This window comes from Astyanax mexicanus, chromosome 24 (assembly GCF_023375975.1).
Source record: "Astyanax mexicanus isolate ESR-SI-001 chromosome 24, AstMex3_surface, whole genome shotgun sequence".
NCBI classification, from domain to species: domain Eukaryota; kingdom Metazoa; phylum Chordata; class Actinopteri; order Characiformes; family Acestrorhamphidae; genus Astyanax; species Astyanax mexicanus.
Genome location: NC_064431.1, coordinates 301,667 through 321,128, shown reverse-complemented (window position 1 = coordinate 321,128; position 19,462 = coordinate 301,667). Strand labels below are relative to the sequence as shown.

Sequence of the window (19,462 nt, the reverse complement as noted above, 5' to 3'; positions counted from 1 at the left end):
ACATCTCTGTCTTCTAATATACTCCTTCCATCTAACTCCAATAACCCCCCGCTGTTGCTAAGAAAGTAGTCCTCCAGAACAAGAAACCAAGGAATTACATCAGTCTCTGTATTAACCTAATTTTAGAAACATCATAATAGATCACACTCACCAAAAGAGAGATGCCAGCCTTAGAAGAAAGGCCTGAAATCTATTCATAACCTAACCTTAACCTCATAACAGAACATAGCTTATAGCTGATTATATCTGAATATATACTCCCTAAATATCAGACACACATATAAATAACAAACACCTCACATAAGTGACTAGCCTCAATCTCTGTAATCATAACCAGCAGATGGCAGTCATAGCCCATATTATAATAATAATTTCCTCTCTGTTATGTTTGTCTGATTTCCCTCAGTCAGTGTTTTGTTTGTCTTGTCCTAAAGTCTATATGTTATATTTGACCCTGCAGGCACGTAACCGTATTAGACGTTATCCTGACGTAAATTTTTTGTCATCTGACGTCATGAACAACATTTAACCTGAAATTAACGTCTGTTGACGTTGGTGGCCAGCTGGGGACCTTAAATTACTAATTAGATTAATGTGAGTTACTGTGAGATTATATTGAACTAATGAGAGGTATTGTGGGATACTGTAAGATCAATGTGATATACTGTGAGATTAATGTGGGTTGCTATGAGATTAATGCGAGGTACTGTGAGATTAATGTGAGATGCCGAGATACTGTGATATTAGAGTTACTGTGAAATAATGTGAGGTACAGACATATTGTGAGATTAATGTGAGGTACTGTGAGAATAATGTGAAGTACAGAGAAATTAATGTGAGGTACTATGAGATACTGAGATTAATGTGAAGTACTGTGGGATACTGTGAGATTAATGTGAGATACCGAGGTACTGTGATATTAAAGTAAATTACTGTGAGATACAATGAGATTATTGTGAGATAGTGTGAAAATAATGTAAATTTAATGAATAATAAATATTAAACTCTTTTTAACTTCACACTGATATGTCACTTCCGCCCGGAGCCGAGCGCCATTTTGAGCGGTGTGGATGGGGAAGGGTCTGGAGCAGAGAGCCGCGAAAACCCGCAGAACCGAACCGCCCGCGGAGACCCGCCCAGCCCAGCCCGCCCCGGTACCGGTACCGCCCCCCCTCCGCCGCGCGCTCCGCTGCAGAACCGCGGGGTTAGTGTTCACTCCGAGTCCGAGAGACCGCGGGGAAGAGGAGCGCATAGAGCCGCGATAACACACACACACAATACACACTCTCTACACACAGGCACACACTTTCTCTCTCTCTCTCTCTCCGACACTCGGGCGCAGCGGGCAGGCCGCCGACAGTCCCCTGGCCGGAGGTGCGTGCTGCCCGGGTAGCGGCGGGCCGCTCTCTCGCACGGTGGGTGTGAGACTGAAGCTAAAGCTAACCCGCAGCGCTGCACTAGCTCCGCTCTATTAGCATTAGCACGCTGGCGGGGCTGCTGAGGAAAAGCGCCGCCGCGGACAAAAGCTTTTGTTCGTTTCTCAGCGCGGCGTAGCTCCGGGGTGCAGCTCCGCGGAAAGGCCGCGGTTTAATGCGGGAATATGGAGCTGTTTTCTCCGTGTGGTGTAGATGTTAGCGCGGCCGCGGTTCCGGCCTGTATTGTCTAGCGCTAGTTAGCTTTTACCTCAGAGTTAGCTTTTACCTTAGCATTAGCATTAGCTGTCCCGGTGTATTGGGGCGCGCTGTGGCCTGCAGCGCCGCGGGACCGGGCTAAAGTTAAACCCAAATAAATCACTAATATTTACCTTAGTAATAATATATATCACGCTGTTTGTCTGTGCAGGAGTTTTCCTAAATTTGCTGTTTATCGCTAGTTTATGTGATAAAAGGCTCTGTTGAGATTTCATCTGCTTAATTAACTTAAGTAAAACTGACCCTTTGATTTTATTCTGCGGGTTTACATATTCTTTACCAACAATCTGTATTTGGGGTTTATTTTCTGTTGAATAATCCGCATTGCACTGCACTGATTTCTCCTTCCTCTGTGTAACAGGAGAGATGTTTCAGCTCCCTGTGAATAACCTCACCCGGCTGAGGAAAGCCAGGAAAAAGGTGAAGAGGCTGTTGAGTGATATCGGGCTGGACTACTGCAAGGAGCACATAGAGGTAAACAAACAATACTCTACACTTTATATTAGTTTACCACAAAATACTGACCTGACCACAACTCTTAAACTCTTAAAATCTCCTGTGCTGTCCTTCAATACAGGATATTAATACCCCTTTCAGGATCACATATAGATATACCCAGCCATATAATAACGCAGGTGTAAATGCACCAAGTGAAAATCTGTTCCTAAATGCTAGGGGTGAGAATCTCTAGGCACCTTACCATTCGATTCAACTACAAATCAGGGTTCTGCATTATTTTCTGTTATTACAAAATGATTATCAATGCACTTTTGCCTTATTTACATAATTTACATTATTTTTCCTCATTGCATGACTGTATTTTTAAAGTGTCTGTAATGATCCATAATAAATCACACTAGTTAATAGGTTATTTCACTCTACTTTTGTTTACTTTTAAAAGGCATAGTTGTTTCAATTAATCAAATGATTAATACTAAAATTTAGATTCAATGTTGTGGCCTTGGACACGAACACAATCATACACGCAAATTTGTAAGAACATGTGGAAAATGCAAAATCAGACGATTTTTTTACTTCAGAAAATAGAATCACACAAGCGCACAAGGTGGATAAAATATGTACTCGTTACGCAAAATGCGTAGTTACACGTATAAGTCTAACATTGGCATAATTATTTTTTTATAGTAGTGGTGTAAATCAATTAAAATCTTAATTTGTCACAACAGTATTCTAAGTTAGAAAGTCTGTAGTCTTTCAGTATTTTTTTATTTAGCACCTTTTACAACTGATGTCGTAAAGCAGTTGTACAGAAATTGTAGTCTTTTGCATTGTATATTCAAGTGATGGATAGATGTGTAGGTTGTATTTTTAATGTAAGACCAACAGAAACCAGTTTCAGTTTGTGTGTTTTGTGTCTGTTGTAAAACAAGCATGATGTCCGTCCCATCCAAGTTTTTTTTTTTTCTATAAACCTACAAAATGTAGAAATGTGTGTACATACTACTTTTTAATATTATTGTTATTTTTTGTAGGAGTAGCAGCAGCAATAGTATATGACGACTTAATACCACATTATACCACTGTACAATAAAAAGCGTATTTATTCAGTCCATCAAAATATGAATAGAAAATAAATGTGAACCTGTATAGTAAAGTACTTTGCAGGGGTCTGTAAATTTAATTGTTTGGTTTTTTTTTTTTTTTTTTAAATAAAACTTTTGTTTGTTTGTTTGTTGTAGGATTACAACGAGATTGACTCTGATGAGTTCTATTCGAAACATTATTACCTTGATCTCTGTTTGTGGGATCCATCCTGGACAAAGTCACAGGTAAGACATTTTCTGCGACTACAGACGTAAGATAAATGTTTTAAGATTGTCATTCCACGAAGAGTTCTTCTTATCCACTCATTAAATATTTTAACCCCAATGTTTTCCAGGACTATAGAACAAAGCAGTTTTGCTGCTCAGATTGTCCCTTTGCCTCCAAGTACTTCTCTGCGTACAAGAACCACTTTCGTAACGTTCACAGAGATGACTTTGAGAACCGCATTCTGCTCAACTGCTCGTACTGCATGTACAGCGGCAACAAGAGGACCCTGGAGACGCACGTCCGGCTTTTTCACATGCCACAGAACATCGTGCGACAGGGCATCGCCGGCCCGCAGGCGTCTGCGGTGGGTGTTAGAGATGGCGTACGTGTAGACAAGCCTATGCTGACTGACAGGAAGGAGCTGCCGGTGTACTACTGCAAGAAGTGCACCTTTCGGGACCGACTGTACAATGTCGTGCGCAGGCACATTTACAGGGAGCACTTCCAGCATGTTGCCACGCCTTATGTAGCCAAAAACTCAGAGAAGCAGGACAACAGTGAAGCAGCAACTGCAAACAGCCATGGGATTCATTGTAAAAGTTGTCTCTTTGTTCCTCGGTCTTATGAGGCGCTGGTGCAGCACGTCATCGAGTTTCACGAACGCATTGGCCATCAAGTGACTGCTATGATCGGCCACACCAACGTTATAGTGGCGAGGCCACAGGCCAGCGTTATTCAGAGGGGTGCTACCATAACCCCCGGTTTACCTCCACACATGGCTTCATCAGTAAACCGTTTTAATATGCCCAAAGCGATGGGCATGTCTGTGGGTAACCATTACAAGCAGGGTGTGGCAGGAAATTCAGTAACTGCTCAAACAGTGCACATTACACTACCTGACAAAGCTCTGATGTCCGGCGCCGCCTCGCAGACACATACTGGAAAGCATATGGGTGGCTTTGGGGGCAATTCCTCTTTCTCACCCACAGTGAAGTCCCTACCTCTCTCTTCAGTGCATGCTGCTACTGCCACCCTGACCTCAATGCAGGCCAAGAAGGCTTCAGCTAACGCGCTGAACACTTCACAGACACAGAAGTGGAAGATTTGCACGATCTGCAATGAACTCTTCCCAGAGAGTGCGTACAGTGCTCATTTTGAAAAGGAACATCAGGCTGAAAAGGTGAGGGCTATGGCCAAGTACATCATGAAGATCCACAATTTCACAAGCAAGTGTCTGTACTGTAACCGCTACCTGCCAAGTGACTCCCTGCTGAACCACATGCTAGTGCACGGACTGACGTGTCCACAGTGTCACGCTACCTTCTATGAGGTTGAAACTATAGTGGTGCATAAGCGACAGGCTCACCCGAATGAGCCGGGTGAGACTCCTGCTGGCTCCCCACTGACTTTTGACCTCACACTTCAACAAGGCAGTCCTAAGAATGTGCAACTCATCATTACCACCTACAACATGAAGGAAGCTTCAGAGGCATCATCTGCAGCTGGGCAACCACCGAACAGTGCTGTCGCGAGGTCTTCTATTCCTATGAAGGGGCCGGAGAAACACAATGAGTCGCTGATGAGGAACGCGTCCCAGAACGCAGTATCCCAAAAGAAAGAAGTTGGGAAGACGCTTTGTCCACTGTGTTTCACCATCCTCAAAGGCCCCATATCTGACGCCCTGGCACACCACCTCAGAGACCGGCACCAGGTGCTTCAAACGCTGCACCCTGTGGAGAAAAAGCTCACCTACAAGTGCATCCACTGTCTAGGTGTGTACACAAGCAACATGACCGCTTCCACCATCACGCTTCACCTGGTGCACTGCCGGGGGGTTGGGCAAAGTCCCAAAGGTCACGGCAGCAAGTCCATCTCTACGTTGCGCTCAAGTGGGCCGGGCTCTCTCAAGCGAGAACTTATCGCCTCCGATGCTATTGATCCTAAAAGGAGGAAGATGGTGGACCAAAGCAGGTACTATCCTACAGTGTTTGTAGAGAAGCCAGAAGAACCAGTCGTTCTTGCCTTGGATCCCAAAGCTCACGCGGAAGAATCCTACGAGGCGCGGAAGTCTTTCCTCACTGCTTACTTCAACCACCGTCCTTATCCATTACAGCGTGAGGTGGAGAAGCTAGCTGCTAGTCTCTGGCTGTGGAAGTCTGATGTGTCCAGTCACTTCGCCAATCGCAGAAGATCGTGTGAACGGGACTTTGTTACTCGTAAACCGGTAGTGTTACTGGGGTTTAACATGCGAGAAGTGAACCAGATCAAACACGACATGAGTTTTGACCCTGAGTGGCTGTTTACAGTCAGTCATGAGCAGAAGAGTGGAGTCTCAAGGACCTCCAAACTGAGACTGAAGGAGCCTATTGGTTTCTGTGCTGAGGAGGGCGCCAGAGCGCTCCAAATCAGGGGCTCCAGACCGGCTCTTAACACTGGACAAAGCAGTCGGAGTAGTAACTGTGCCTTTAACCCGAGTCCTGGAACTTCTTCAGAACCGATATCCATCGATTCTGATAGCGAGTCAGACCCAGACGAGATGGCGGTGGAGATTATGAAACCCAAACCACAGCAAGCGGCTTCATTTCGGCCTTCCTTAACGCAGACCCAGACGAAGGGGGCTGGGCTGAGGGAGGGTTTCCTGTATGATAGAGGAGACGGAAGAGTGAGCAGAACTCCTGGCAGAGGAGAAGGAAAGATGCTGGATGGTTCTGTCTCTAATTCCAGGCCTGAAGATGTGATTTGGACGGGCAGTGTGTCCCCGAATCAGAGTCACTACAGACCGGCCGGCCGCTTTGAGGAGAAGGGGAAGGAGGTGGGGCTGCTGGGTAGATGATGTATTTCTCTCTCAGCTCTAGAGTTCAACTCCTTCAGTCTTAGGTCAGAACTTTTACCTCAGTTTGACCTCAAACCGCATGATGAATAAAACTGAAAACATTCAAAGTGGAACTGTGGTACAACCTTACCTAAAGAAAGGTTTACTGTCGTCTTGCCTGCTGTGAAAAAGCAGCGCAGATTAGCATAATGTAATATTCTTCTTCATACATAGTCCCCCCGGTGATTCTTTTCTTTTCTATGTTACACGGCCCTCTGTATTTAATCACACAGTTGTAACAAAATGGATAGGTCTGTTTCTCTTTGAACAAATAAAATTGACATTGTATGTTACTAAACATTGCTTGAATATGATTTTTCATGTCAGTGGTTTTAATTTGAATTATTATAAAAGGCAGATGTTTTGTTTAAACAGATGCTGAAGTTTTTTTTAGAAAATTCTCTAGCTATAGTTTTTGCCTTGACGTTTTTTGTTTTTTAGACACTGTTATGTATCTGACGGTTTTGATAAGGCTTTTATATTTTAATTTAGTTTTAAATTAGATATCTTTTAAAACAAGTACCAGATTTTTCTTTAAACCTGCTCACCTAAACCTGATGCTAAACCAATGTTTCTCTCCTTTTTCTTTTTTCTTTTCACCTGGAATTGAATAAAGGTGACTCCTTTAAGAGTTTTTATTTAGTTACATCGAGTATAGTCTTTTTAATGGCTTGGCTCATACTTTTTTATTTCTTTTTTTTTTTTAGCATTTCTAACTTTTTTCTAGAAGTTTTTTATTGGTTTGTCCATCTTAGTAGCATTATATGGAGACTTTACAACAAATTTACAACAGCAGTTTATTTTTTTTGGGGTGAATTACATTTAAAGGTGGTTTTAACCTAGAGCTAAGCTAGCACACAGCTGGGTAGATTTGTTTTATCTTTTTTTTTTTTGTTTTTTTTTTTAGTTTTTAGTGCACAAAATCGAAGTGATTTTGTATGATTAGTTCTTTAGCTGCTGTTCAGTTCTGAAATGAAATCATCGAGGTCAGTAGAAGTGTGCGGGTTTGGTTGGTGTAGTAGGAGTCGGTGGATTTAACGGACAGTGTGTAAAAGATAACTGGGCTGACCTTGTGGTCGCTAATCTCTTAGTGTCATTTGGTGCCATTTCCCCAGTGCAGAGGCGGCCATGCCAGTTTGATAAACAGACAGAAGGAAAAGGGAAAAAATAGAAACCCACCTGTCACTCTGAATTTCATTTGCAAATTCACTAAAGCATATATATACAGTTTGACCGAAAAAGAAAATTATAGAGTTATTTGCGTGTATTTAGTGCACCAGACCTGAATCTGTTTTTAGCAGTGTTTTTCTGTATAGAATTTAGTGTAATTATTTGCATATCTAGATTTAGATTCTATTAGTGATCAGAAACTTTTATTCCTTTATTCATTCATCGACTGATCATGTTAACTCAGCATGTTTCTCATGTGCTTTATGGTTCATAGATCAGGGGATTTGGGTGGGTTGTGATAAGGTTCTGTTTTCTAAAAGGAAGGGAGAGAAAAGTTGCCCACTCATGCTTTAGAGTTATTTTCTTAATGAAAGTCGGTTTGTTGAGGGTTAGTCGTGAGTGTGGGAGGTGCATGGTGTGTTTCCAGGTGCTGCGCATGTTGCTCTGTAAATGTTCAGTAAACAGAACGTGGTCTTTATTAAGCCGTCGTCTCCAGTCGAGTGTGGAGAGAATGGCCGGGCCCACACAACTATGCAAAAGATGATTTATTTGTGGATTTGTCAGAACTGTATATAAGCGTTTGTGTGCGCGTCGTGTCTATTTAAAAGTGTTCAGCAGGTCCTTAATGAAGTTTTATACAGTTATTTTGGCTCAGCTTATTTTATCACAATTATATTAAACAACACAATTAAAAACAATTCTTAAAACACATGGGTTTATTTCCAAAATTTCCAAAAGGAATAGTTGGTGAGAGCTAGTATGATGTAATTTTGATGAATTTATCATACATTTTAGTCCATACCCAGTTCTGAATGTATATATGAAACAATCATTGATCATATGTGGGTTTCCAGATCGTAACCCCATTGAGAATCTTCGGTCAGACTCAACAATGCCGAAAGTGTGCAGCACGCTGCTAAAGACTGGTGGAGATCATGCCAGGGTTATTCCACCAAATATGAACTCATAAAACTTTATGAATATGAACTTGTTTTATTTGCATTATTTGAGGTCTGAAAGCTCTGCATCTTTTTTAGTTATTTCAGTCATTTCTCATTTTCTGTAAATAAAGGACAATATTTTAATTTAGAGTTTGGGAGAAATGTTGTCTGTAGTTTATAGAATAAAACAACAATGTTTATTTAAACATCTACCTATAAATAGCAAAATCAGAGAAACTGATTCCCCTCTATACTGTTTGGACGGAATATGAAACTTAAATTATACTGCATACAAATGACAATTTCAGTCAAAGGTGAAAGTAATAGTTTTTTTCCACAGGAGGAGAATTTTATTAACTTTATTCAGGTTTATTTATTGATATTTGTAATCCTGATCTGGAGTTTTTGCTCTGAATTCTATACCTGCAACCGCCAGGTTTTAAGTTTAGGATGTGTTTGTTCAGTTCAGTGAAATACTTTCTCTCCGGCAGCTTTATGGAAAGGGTTTAATTTGCATCCGGGACAGATCTGAACAGACAGTGGTGATATTATAACCCAACAGGTAACACTATAATACCAGTACCACAGTTCTGCACATTTAAATAATATTTACAAAATTTAAAAAAATGATTGTGCACTTTTTTTTGTTTTGAGTGCAGATTTATTTATGTTCTATTCAAAACCACAAACATCCAAAGGACGTTCAAACTAAATACACTGCAAACCCTTTTTTCCCACAGGACACACGTATATACATACATAAAAATACTAATTATAAAAAAATTTACTAACATTAACACCTCCTCCAGAGTAAAATAACACTCATTAGCATAAACAATAATAAATGCAATGATCTCAGAGCTGCACTGATTTAATTTCAGTAGAGTAAAAAGGTTTTCCGCAGTATTAATGCATTATTTAGTTACTCTATAATAACACTGAAGTAAATAGTTTTACGCCACTAATAAAGGGTAAAATCTGTATTATTCTTCTACAGATTTCACACAAAAACAGGGATCACAGTTTCTCAACACTAAAACCAGCAAAACAAAGTTCAGAGATCAGGAGAGGACGTTTGCTCTACTTGGTTTTGTACAGTTTAAAGTAAAATATTAAAGTTAAAAGAAACATCATGCAGAAGTTTGGGCCTCCAGGAGATTCAGGCTCTTTGAAAACGTTTCCTCTGGTCTCAGATGGGTTTTTATCAGTGATTGTTAGTAAAGCCTGGGTGGAGAAGTTTAAAATTTGATCAATTCTCTGCATGTTAAAATATTAAATACAGCACTGCTGTTCCAAACATTACGCCTCTCACTGTTTATGGAAACAGAAGGTTTTAGGGAGGGTGTCCAGGACACTGCATAATTATTTAAAGTATTTTAATGTAATAAAAAAATTTAATTATTTAAAGTAGTTAATGAATAAAATTCCTGCACTTTTAATGTATTAAAGATGTTTTATAGGTTTGCAGGTGTTTAATAAACAGTTCAGCAGAGCGTGATGTAGATTGTATGATATAAAGTCCGTTATGCAGCAGTTTTACACCAGCGTTTGCATCATGCCGCCGCCGGTGGGGTGGTGTGTGTACGGGATGTGTGTGTTGGGGTTGAATGAGAGGAGGGGTCCCGGCGGGAAACTAAAAGCCCCCCCGCACTCTTCCTGAGTTAAAGGAAGACCCAGATCAGGGTAAAGCTCCACTCCTCCGCCTTTCTTCCCTTTCTTATTCCTGCTGGATACTTTACGGTTCCGCGTCTGAATCCCGTCCTTCTTCATGGTTAGAGGCCTGTTCACCTGGAGATTCAGTACAGACATTTAAAATTAGTATTATTTATATATATATATATATATATATATATATATATATATATATATATATATATATATATATATATTGTATACTATATATAATATACGCACCACTTCTTACATTTTATTTCTCATCAGGACTCCCCCTATCACTAGTGATGCCCCAACACACCAGGAGGGTGAAGACCAGCACACGCCTCCTCTGATACATGTGAAGTCATCCACCGCTTCTTTTAGAGCTGCTGCTGATGTAGCATTACCGAGCAGCATCACAGCGCTAACGCTCGGAGGAAAGCGCAGCGACTCGGTTCTGATACATCAGCTCACAGATGCAGCCTTGTGCTGATCCACATCACCCTAGGAGTGATGAGGGGAGAGATCGCTCATAGTGGCAGCTCTTTAGACCGCTGGACCACTCAGCGCCACCACTTCTTACATTTTAAGTAGGGCTGCAACTAATGATTATTTTTGTCATTTTTGACTAATCTGAAGATTATTTTTTTCGATTAGTCAGCGTATTTAAATGTCTGGATGTTGTTTAAACGTGGGAAGTACTGATTATTTAGTGAGTAAATATGTAATCTGTTGTGTTTGAAGACTTTTGGAGACACATACTGAGTTGAATTTAACTGTGTGACTCATTTACCCCCATTTATCTCCCATTGCGTTTCTGTCTCCAGCACTTTAATGTGTGATGCGGTACTGATACAAATTAACAATTAGTCAACAATGAAATTTGTAGTCGACAAATTATATAAATAATCAACATTGTTGACTATATCGACTAATCGCTGCAGCCCTAATTTTAATTATTTCACCGATCTTTATAGTCAGTATTATTTATTTATAAATGTTTTATAACATATACTTTTGCCACATTTGTAATGTGAAAATAATATAGTGTAAATTGAATGTTTAGTAAAATGCTAATAACTATATAAATAAGGTAAAATAATAAAATCCTTACGTTGTGCAGTTTAAAGTAAAGTCCGCATGCGTTACACACCGGCTCCCCGTTTACGTTGCGTCTCCACAGTGTGGTGGTGCTGGTCTGGCAGTTAGCACACTGTGTTCCAGCACGCTTACTCACGATCTAACACAACACACACACACACACACACACACACACACATTATACACACACACAGGAGATCTGTTATTACTGCTGTATTATCTGCTAAATCACAGGTTCTCAAACTTTTTAAATCAAACTTCCATCAATTACCAAACTAAAACTTCTATATAGCCCCTACATTTATAATCCGTTTCACAGGAGCACATATATCTCCACACACACACTTATATCTTATACACAGTAATCTATAGACGTGTAATCCACACATATATACATAGAGTTATATCAACTTTTTTTTTCACGTCAACAGTGAAGTGAGAAACGCACCAGTCTTTTCTTGGGTCGGATCAGCGGCCGGTTCTGACCGTTCATTTTATGGTACAGACCACAAGCGTTACAGAGATAATGTCCCGTCCCGTCCCGCCTCCACAGAGGAGTAGCTGTAGCTCCACAGTTCACACACTCACGAGCATCTGCAGCACAAACAAAGTTATCCAAAAGCAGTGTGTAAGACTGGTGGAGGAGAACATGATGCCAAGATGCATGAAGAAAACTGTGAACCACCAGGATTATTCCACTAAATATTGATTTATGAACTCTTAAAACTTTATGAATATGAACTTGTTTTCTTTGCATTATTTGAGGTCTGAAAGTTCTGCATTTTTTTTGTTATTTCAGTCATTTCTCATTTTCTGTAAATAAATGCTCTAAATGAGAATATTTTTATTTGGAATGTGGGAGAAATGTTGTCTGTAGTTTATAGAATAAAACAACAATGTTCATTTTACTCAAATATAAACCTATAAATAGCAAAATCAGAGAAACTGATTCAGAAACTGAAGTGGACTCTTTTTTACAGAGTTTCTGCTGTTCTGACTCACCTGGAGGAGAGAGTCTGAGTTTGTTCCTCAGTTTTGGGGAAAACGATGCCGGCGGGCTCATCCAGGCCCCCGGGGTGGAGTAGAGGGCGGTGGGGGGGTAGTCCTGTGAGGGGGGCATGTAGGAGCTGTAGGTGTTCAGCAGGTGTGTGTGTGTGTGAGGAGGAGAATACACACTTCCACTGGAGCCCAAATTCAGGAAGGTTCCTCCGGCTCCTCCCACTGGACTCAGACGCTCCGCCTTCAGGCCGTCCTTCCCGTCGCGGGCCGGGGAGGGGAAGGAGGACGGGCTGGTGGGGTAAAGCGGTGGGGGAGTGTGGGGGTGTAGGGGGGGTTTGGTGAAGCCGCCGGACGTCCAGGCGGTGGAGGGGCTGCTGTAGGTCAGAGAATGACTCCCTGAAGTGTCCAACCACGGAAGATTACTGAGCAGTGATGGAGACGAGTAAACCTGTCGCACTGCAAACAGACAGACAGATATTCACATTTTACCATCATTTCCCAACATCTCTCACCTTTTCTAACCATCCCTCACATCATTTCTCACCATCTCTCATTATCTCTCAGCGTCTGTGACAGTGCTGTGATCAGTATGCTGGGTGTTTCAGTACCTGGGCTGTGTCTGAATGTGGTCGGGGTCCGGTTTGCGGTGCTGTTGAAGTAGGGGGGCAGGCTGTAATCCGGTTCTGAGCAGTAGAAAGGCTCGTCTTCGTCTCCGGGAGGCATGAGACCAGAATCACCCGGAAAACCGGCCAGCGGGTCCGAACTCACCAAACCCGGAGAGACCCACCTCGACTCTGAGGGATTCTCCATCATCCTTCAGCTTCTGAAACACAAACCCCAAAAACTCAGCTCTGCTCCTCCTTACATTACACATCTCACCTTCTGCTTTACTGATACATTTTATTTTATTTAATTTAAATGTAATAGATTTTTTTAAGTATATGGAGTTTACAAGTCAGCACAGAAAAGAAAAACTAATTCATACAGAATTTATACAGCTCTGGAAAAAAATAAAGAGAGCACTTTATAGGTAAACGAGTAAAATGAACATTATTGTTTTATTCTATAAACTACAGACAACATTTCTCCCAAATTCCAAATAAAAATATTCTCATTTAGAGCATTTATTTACAGAAAATGAGAAATGACTGAAATAATAAAAAAGATACAGAACTTTCAGACCTCAAATAATGCAAAGAAAACAAGTTCAATATTCATAAAGTTTTAAGAGTTCAGAAATAATCAATATTTGGTGGAATAATCCTGATGGTTTTTTTTCATGCATCTTGGCATCATGTTCTCCTCCACCAGTCTTACACACTGCTTTTGGATAACTTTATGCTGCTTTACTCCTGGTGCAGAAATTCAAGCAGTTCAGTTTGGTGGTTTGATGGTTTGTGATCATCCATCTTCCTCTTGATTATATTCCAGAGGTTTTATATTTGGTAAAATCAAAGAAACTCATAATTTTAAGTGAGCTGTAGATAAACCCCCTCCTTCACTCTCACACAGGAGGAGGAGGAGAAGGAGGCGAGTGTCTGATATTTGCCTTATAAGTTAAAAGTGAGTTTTTAATGTGTGATCTGATGATTAAATATAATAATATATAAAGTGAAGGTAAGAGAACCACTTAATATCATCACTTAAACAGAGACAAGAAAATCTGACCCTGTAAATAAATGTAGATTTAATCCCAGATTTTAGAAATAAATCACCCTGCAATCCCAAAACACGTATAGAAATATTCAAATATAAGTGTTATAAACATTAGAGTGAGGCGTAGAAACTTTACGCATATTAAACCTTAATTATGGAGTGAAATAAGCCCTGTTAGACCATATCTCATCCCACAGATCTCATCTCATAATCTGAAATCACAGCATTTGTAACCAAACCAAAGTAAAACAATCCTCTAAATATTAAATTTACTCTGATATTTTTTTAACTAGCCACAAATTTACATAGAATAGAGCCAATCTAAGCCTGTAAACCAGTGAAAATGGAAAAAGTGAAGAAAGAAACATTTAAATGTGAAGTTTTTTTATCATCTTCTTTTATTTATCTATCTGTTTAAAATGATAAAACACTTCCGCTGGTAAACTGTGAAGAGTGCAGACTTCACTTCTGTTTATAAAACATATTTAGATGTATTTTTATGTCTTATCATGTTTTTTGCAGTATTTGATCAAATATATTCTGTTTTTACACTTTATGTAAAACTGCTTCATCTGGTTTATTTCGTTTGGGGTTTAACAGTTTGTTTTTATATATATAATTTTATATATTTTATATATAATTTCCCACCCGCCCCCCATCACTAGTGGTTCCCATTAAACAGTTTGAGCAGAGATGGGTTCAATGGTGCAGTTTAAGGTCATTTAACTCAGATTTGGTATTTAAACTTTGGGGTAGAGAGATATTTAATCAGAGCTGCTAAACAAAAACTTCCCTTTAAAAGATCCTCATTTGCTTGTGGCTGAAAGTGAAAACTAAAAATACTCCAGTCTATTACAGGTTTTAACGACAAACTCTATTAAAAAACAACGTTCATACTTTAATAAGAAAGACTGATGCACTGTATATAATATTTTTAATTATATATAATACAACTAAACATGTCTGTGACATAAAGTAGCCTGAATAAATTAACCGAATTATTATTTTTAGATTCTTCAAATTTTACATTACTACTTTCTTAAATCTTAAAAAATGTGCCTCCAGTTAAAGTGTATATTAAACATTATTTTCACAATATTAATAAATGCATTAAATATTAAATGTATATCAGTGTGTACAGGCCATAATATTTTACATTTCTTTTTTCACATCTGTAAACAGAAAATCTCAGGATTATTAAAACTGTGTTAATCTAAATAATGTGTGGCATTACAATTTAACATAACATGATCAGACAGAAAATAATTACTTGATATAAAAAAGTGCAAAATGCAGATACTTATTATGAAAAAATATATTTTTTAAACAGAATACATTTATAAAGAAGCCACTAAAAATTTAAATCATTATTTGATTAATAATCAATCAGACTTTGTTTTGTTTTCAGGTAAAATTTCTCTAAACTCAGTAAAATATATTTAATCTACAGATTAATTAATTACTGCAGCACTGCTATAATCAGTTTCCTGACCGTAACAGACGTACTAAACATATTTCACTTTATTAAAAAAATATTTTCCTCCAACTGTCTCTTTACTCTTTACTCAACAAGCAAATAAGTTTATATACTTTATATATTTACCAGTAAACTATTACTATCACTCTATACAGTATCCAGTCCTCAGAAACAGGTCAGATCATTTAAAAACAGGATATTAATAAATATTACTTAACTGAAAGATGTATAAATATAAATATATGCAGATTAATAATATTATCAACACTAAACACCATCAGGAATAACAGAAAGTGATTCAATATTACACAGGATATAAATCTAATGATTAGATGAGAAGATGGTGACTTTTTTATTGCATCTGATTTAAAGCATTAAATATATTTTAGTATTAGCATTTATTTTTATTTTCTATTTCTAACATTATTCTGGTTATTAATGCAGGTTTTGGAGATTTCTCTATGAATTTAATAATCCAGCTATGTAACTATATTTAATAATTTATTGTTTTTACCCTGTATCAGGTTTATTCCCCTGAAGGTTAAACACTGTAACATTTATTACATTTTACAGAAAATAACAACTGATTTTTATTTCTTTAAGAAAATATTTATATTTGAGTTTGGTTGGTTTGGACATATCTTAGTTCTATGTTAATATTAGTATTTAGAATACTCTAAATAATTATAAACATGTATTTGGGCTGGTGGGTCTGTAGAAGTGTGTGTGAGTGTTTTGGTCTTACCTGTATCTCAGGTGTTTCTGCAGCAGAAGGGAACAAATAGTGTCCAGCTGAGGTCAGTCTGATCTTCTGCTGGGTCTGATCTTCTGCTGGGTCTGATCTGCTGTGGGTCTGATCTGCTGTGGGTTTGGGGGGCAGTGGGTGCGGTCGGGGCAGTTTAGCAGTTTTTAGAACACGCCCACTCAGAAATTTGAATGTTAGACGGTGAGCAGCTCCAGACCGGCGGCGGGTCCGACCTCAGGAGGTACTGTGAGGGTTTTGAAGCTCCGGGGCTGAAGAATAAAGCAGTAATAAAACTGATGTTCTGTTATTAAACTGTAATAAACACTGGAGCACCGTCCAGATCTCAGATCTCAGAAAGATGCTGCTGCTACTTCTTACTTATAGATACAGCATTATATACACAGTCTAATCAGAACATTATGACCACCTCCTTGTGTCTGCAACCACTGTTCATTTTATCAGATCCACTGATCATATACTGTAGATGTAGTTGTAGAATAATAATAATAATAATAATAATAATAATAATAATAATAATAATACATTAATAATTGATGAATATTATTATTATTATTATTATTATTATTATTATTATTATTATTATTATTATTATTATTATTATTATTATTTGGGTGGTGGGGGTTATTCTCAGCACTGCTGTGATTAGCAGTGATTAGCATGGTGGTGGTGTATGAGGTGTTAGTGTGTGTTGAGCTGGTGGTACAGTGAGTGGATCAGATACAGCAGTGATTAGCATGGTGGTGGTGTATGAGGTGTTAGTGTGTGTTGAGCTGGTACAGGCTTTATTTTATCTACAGGGTGTTTGATCTGTAGGTAGGAGTGTGTAAAAGAGTGGAGGACAGTGAGAGAGATTAAACACAGTGTTTAAGAACTCCAGCAGCACTGCTCCTTATCCTCAACAACCCAACATTTCCAAATAGTTTAACTCAAAGCTGAACTTCTCAGAATTATCTTCTGTATAAATACACTAGTTCAACTTTTCTTCTGGGGGTTTAATTTATGTTAAAACTGTAAATCTTAATGACAGAAAGTTGATTTGGGGATGATTTATCTCTATTTACTGGTACAGTATGTTATATATATATTCTGCAGCTTATTCTCACCACACACTTTTATACTGTACAGTATCAGTACTGCACTGTCCTGTCTGCTCAACTCTCTCATATCTGCTGTAGTTATTATATTTATTATATTTATTATATTTATTGTATTTATTGTAGTGGTTTTAGTTTGTGTTGCACGTTTGCACTTTATGTGTCTATATTGTTCTGCATGTATAATATAGACTCACACCTCATTACTGTACACAGCATAACCACCACTAACGTCACAGAGAGAGACTGTGTGTGTGTGTGTGTGTGTGTGTGTGTGTGTGTGTGTGTGTGTGTGTGTGTGAGTGTGTGTGTGTGTGTGTGTGTGTGTGTGTGTGTGTGTGTGTGTGTGTGTGTGTGTGTGTGAGTGTGTGTGTGTGTGTGTGTGTGTGTGTGTAGGGATGTGGCTCAGTCTGAAGAAGCTGCATAAAGTGATAAGAGAATATCAAGATCAAGTGGTAGTCACACACACACACACACACACACACACACACTTCATAGCTGTAGTAAAAGAGTAGATGAGTGAAGTTACTGTAGGATAAACAGTGTGTGTATAATGTTGATTATTATAATATTATATAATAATAATAAGGCAGTAACTGTTTTATTTGGGTAAAAGCAGCATTTTTAACACAGCGTTTTTGTTTTTTGGACCTGGGTCTAAATAGTTTTTTCTATCAATAAAACACACTTTATGAGTTTTTTAATTCTCTGCAAGTTTCTGCATTAATCATGATAAAGTTGTGATCTGTGTCTGATGCTGGATATATGAATTATGAATTGTTGTGTAATTTGATGATATTAATCAAACAGTGTTTTATATTTGGGACTTTCTTTATTTTACAGCACTAAACAATATTAATAATATTACTGCGGCTGATTATCAGTACAGATGAATTTCAGGGAATCAGAACCGAACTGAACCGTTCCTCATCAGTTTAGACTCTGATCACCGGAGATTTATAGTGATAATTCTGTTTAATTCGGGGGACAGATACAGTCTGAATGTAGGGGTTTCTGGGATACGGCTCTTTTTTTAAGGATTTAAGGAGACTTTATTGTCATTTAACATCACTAAAATAAAAGGAAATAAAATAGATCAAGATAAATAAATATACGAAATAGGGAGATTATTATTATAATATAAACACTGTCAGTTACTCTGCTGAAACCCTCATGCAGCACTGTACTGATTCTGTACTGAAGTTTCAATAGAAATCTTAATTATTTTTATATTTAAATGTAGAGATTAGTGACACTGTGTAAAACTAATTATTAAACCTTTAAAATCTTAATTATAATAATCTTAATAATTATGTTGTGGAATCCAGAAATCTTCAGTTTGTGAATTAGCTGTGTGTGCGGGGTGGGGCGGTGGGGGGGCGGGGCGGGACGGTGGGTGGGCTGTGCGGGGGGTGGGGGTGGTTGGTTTGGGTGCGGGGGGGGGGGGGGTGTTGGGTGCGGGGGGGGGGGGGGGGGGGTTATTGAGAGGGGAGGGTGGTGGAGCTGCAGTTCCACAGAAAGACGTTTATTATGAACACCCGGCCTTATCTCTACACACACAGCTGACACCAGCTCCCTCTCTCAGGAGCCTCCTCTCACACACACACACACACACACACTCATACACACACACACTTATACACACACACTAAAACACACACACACACATGAATATTATAATATCCCCCCTAAAAATACTAGAAATACAAAAAAGAGTCAACTAATTTTTTTTTTTTTAAATTAACTTATCCTGTACAACTGAGGAAACTCTCGCGCTTCCTTTCCTGGTCCTGATGAGTGCCAGTTTCATCATTATAAAATATTTGCGGTGACTGCACTTGAGGATACTTTCACAGATCTTGAAATTCTTTCATTGCATTTTGTAGATTGATTTCTAAACTCTGACGCTATTTTGATGGTGTGTCGCAAGGTGTAAAACCAGTGAGAGAGCATTGTGATGCGCCTTGTACAGTGTGTACGATAGGGCCCCTGGTCATCCTTTCCCGGTGGAAGTCCTGATGAGTGCCATATTCATCATTAAAATGTTTTTGTTGGTCTTTGTGGTGAATGAACTTGAGGATACTTTCAAAGTTCTTAAAATGTTTCTGACTGTAATATTGACTGATCTTCATTTTTTCTTAAAGTATTTGTTTCTTCTCATAACCTGGATTCGAACATTACTCAAATATTCACTATTCACTGTATACCTGTAACTCTACCTCTTCACTACTTTACTTTAACTGATGCTCTCAAACACTTTATTAAG

General features: G+C 38.8%; 2 protein-coding genes across 3 annotated transcripts; one reads left to right on the top strand and one right to left on the bottom strand.

Annotated features, from left to right (window-relative positions):
- The first annotated feature begins 1,037 nt into the window (after nucleotides 1–1,037).
- On the top strand, nucleotides 1,038–6,634 carry adnpa (activity-dependent neuroprotector homeobox a). 2 transcript variants are annotated; one of them, XM_007237515.4, is made up of 4 exons: nucleotides 1,038–1,204; nucleotides 2,053–2,165; nucleotides 3,392–3,481; nucleotides 3,592–6,634. In XM_007237515.4, exons 2-4 carry the CDS (start codon nucleotides 2,058–2,060, stop codon nucleotides 6,295–6,297), a joined length of 2,904 nt encoding a protein of 967 aa, XP_007237577.3. In that variant the 5' UTR covers nucleotides 1,038–1,204; nucleotides 2,053–2,057; the 3' UTR covers nucleotides 6,298–6,634. The 2 variants fall into 2 exon arrangements, with proteins under 2 accessions (XP_007237577.3, XP_007237578.2); XM_007237516.4 differs by lacking the exon at nucleotides 1,038–1,204 and adding an exon at nucleotides 1,211–1,415.
- Nucleotides 6,635–8,204: 1,570 nt separating this feature from the next.
- On the bottom strand, nucleotides 8,205–16,226 carry gata1a (GATA binding protein 1a). Its single transcript, XM_022682158.2, has 6 exons — nucleotides 16,082–16,226; nucleotides 12,812–13,026; nucleotides 12,207–12,659; nucleotides 11,653–11,798; nucleotides 11,218–11,343; nucleotides 8,205–10,235 (listed from the first exon to the last, which is right to left on the bottom strand). The coding sequence occupies exons 2-6, from the start codon at nucleotides 13,014–13,016 to the stop codon at nucleotides 9,984–9,986; spliced, it is 1,182 nt and encodes a 393-aa protein (XP_022537879.2). The 5' UTR covers nucleotides 13,017–13,026; nucleotides 16,082–16,226; the 3' UTR covers nucleotides 8,205–9,983.
- Between the last annotated feature and the right edge of the window lie 3,236 nt (nucleotides 16,227–19,462).

Excerpts from the sequence above, each read along its gene's own strand:
- adnpa (XM_007237515.4), top strand. The coding sequence starts at position 2,058 with ATGTTTCAGCTCCCTGTGAATAACCTCACCCGGCTGAGGAAAGCCAGG. Across the intron at positions 2,166-3,391 it reads ACTGCAAGGAGCACATAGAG|GATTACAACGAGATTGACTC; the intron begins GTAAACAAACAA and ends TGTTTGTTGTAG. Across the intron at positions 3,482-3,591 it reads CATCCTGGACAAAGTCACAG|GACTATAGAACAAAGCAGTT; the intron begins GTAAGACATTTT and ends AATGTTTTCCAG.
- gata1a (XM_022682158.2), bottom strand. The coding sequence starts at position 13,016 with ATGATGGAGAATCCCTCAGAGTCGAGGTGGGTCTCTCCGGGTTTGGTG. Across the intron at positions 11,799-12,206 it reads ACTCAGACTCTCTCCTCCAG|ATGCTCGTGAGTGTGTGAAC; the intron begins GTGAGTCAGAAC and ends TTTGTGCTGCAG. Across the intron at positions 11,344-11,652 it reads TCCGACCCAAGAAAAGACTG|ATCGTGAGTAAGCGTGCTGG; the intron begins GTGCGTTTCTCA and ends GTGTTGTGTTAG.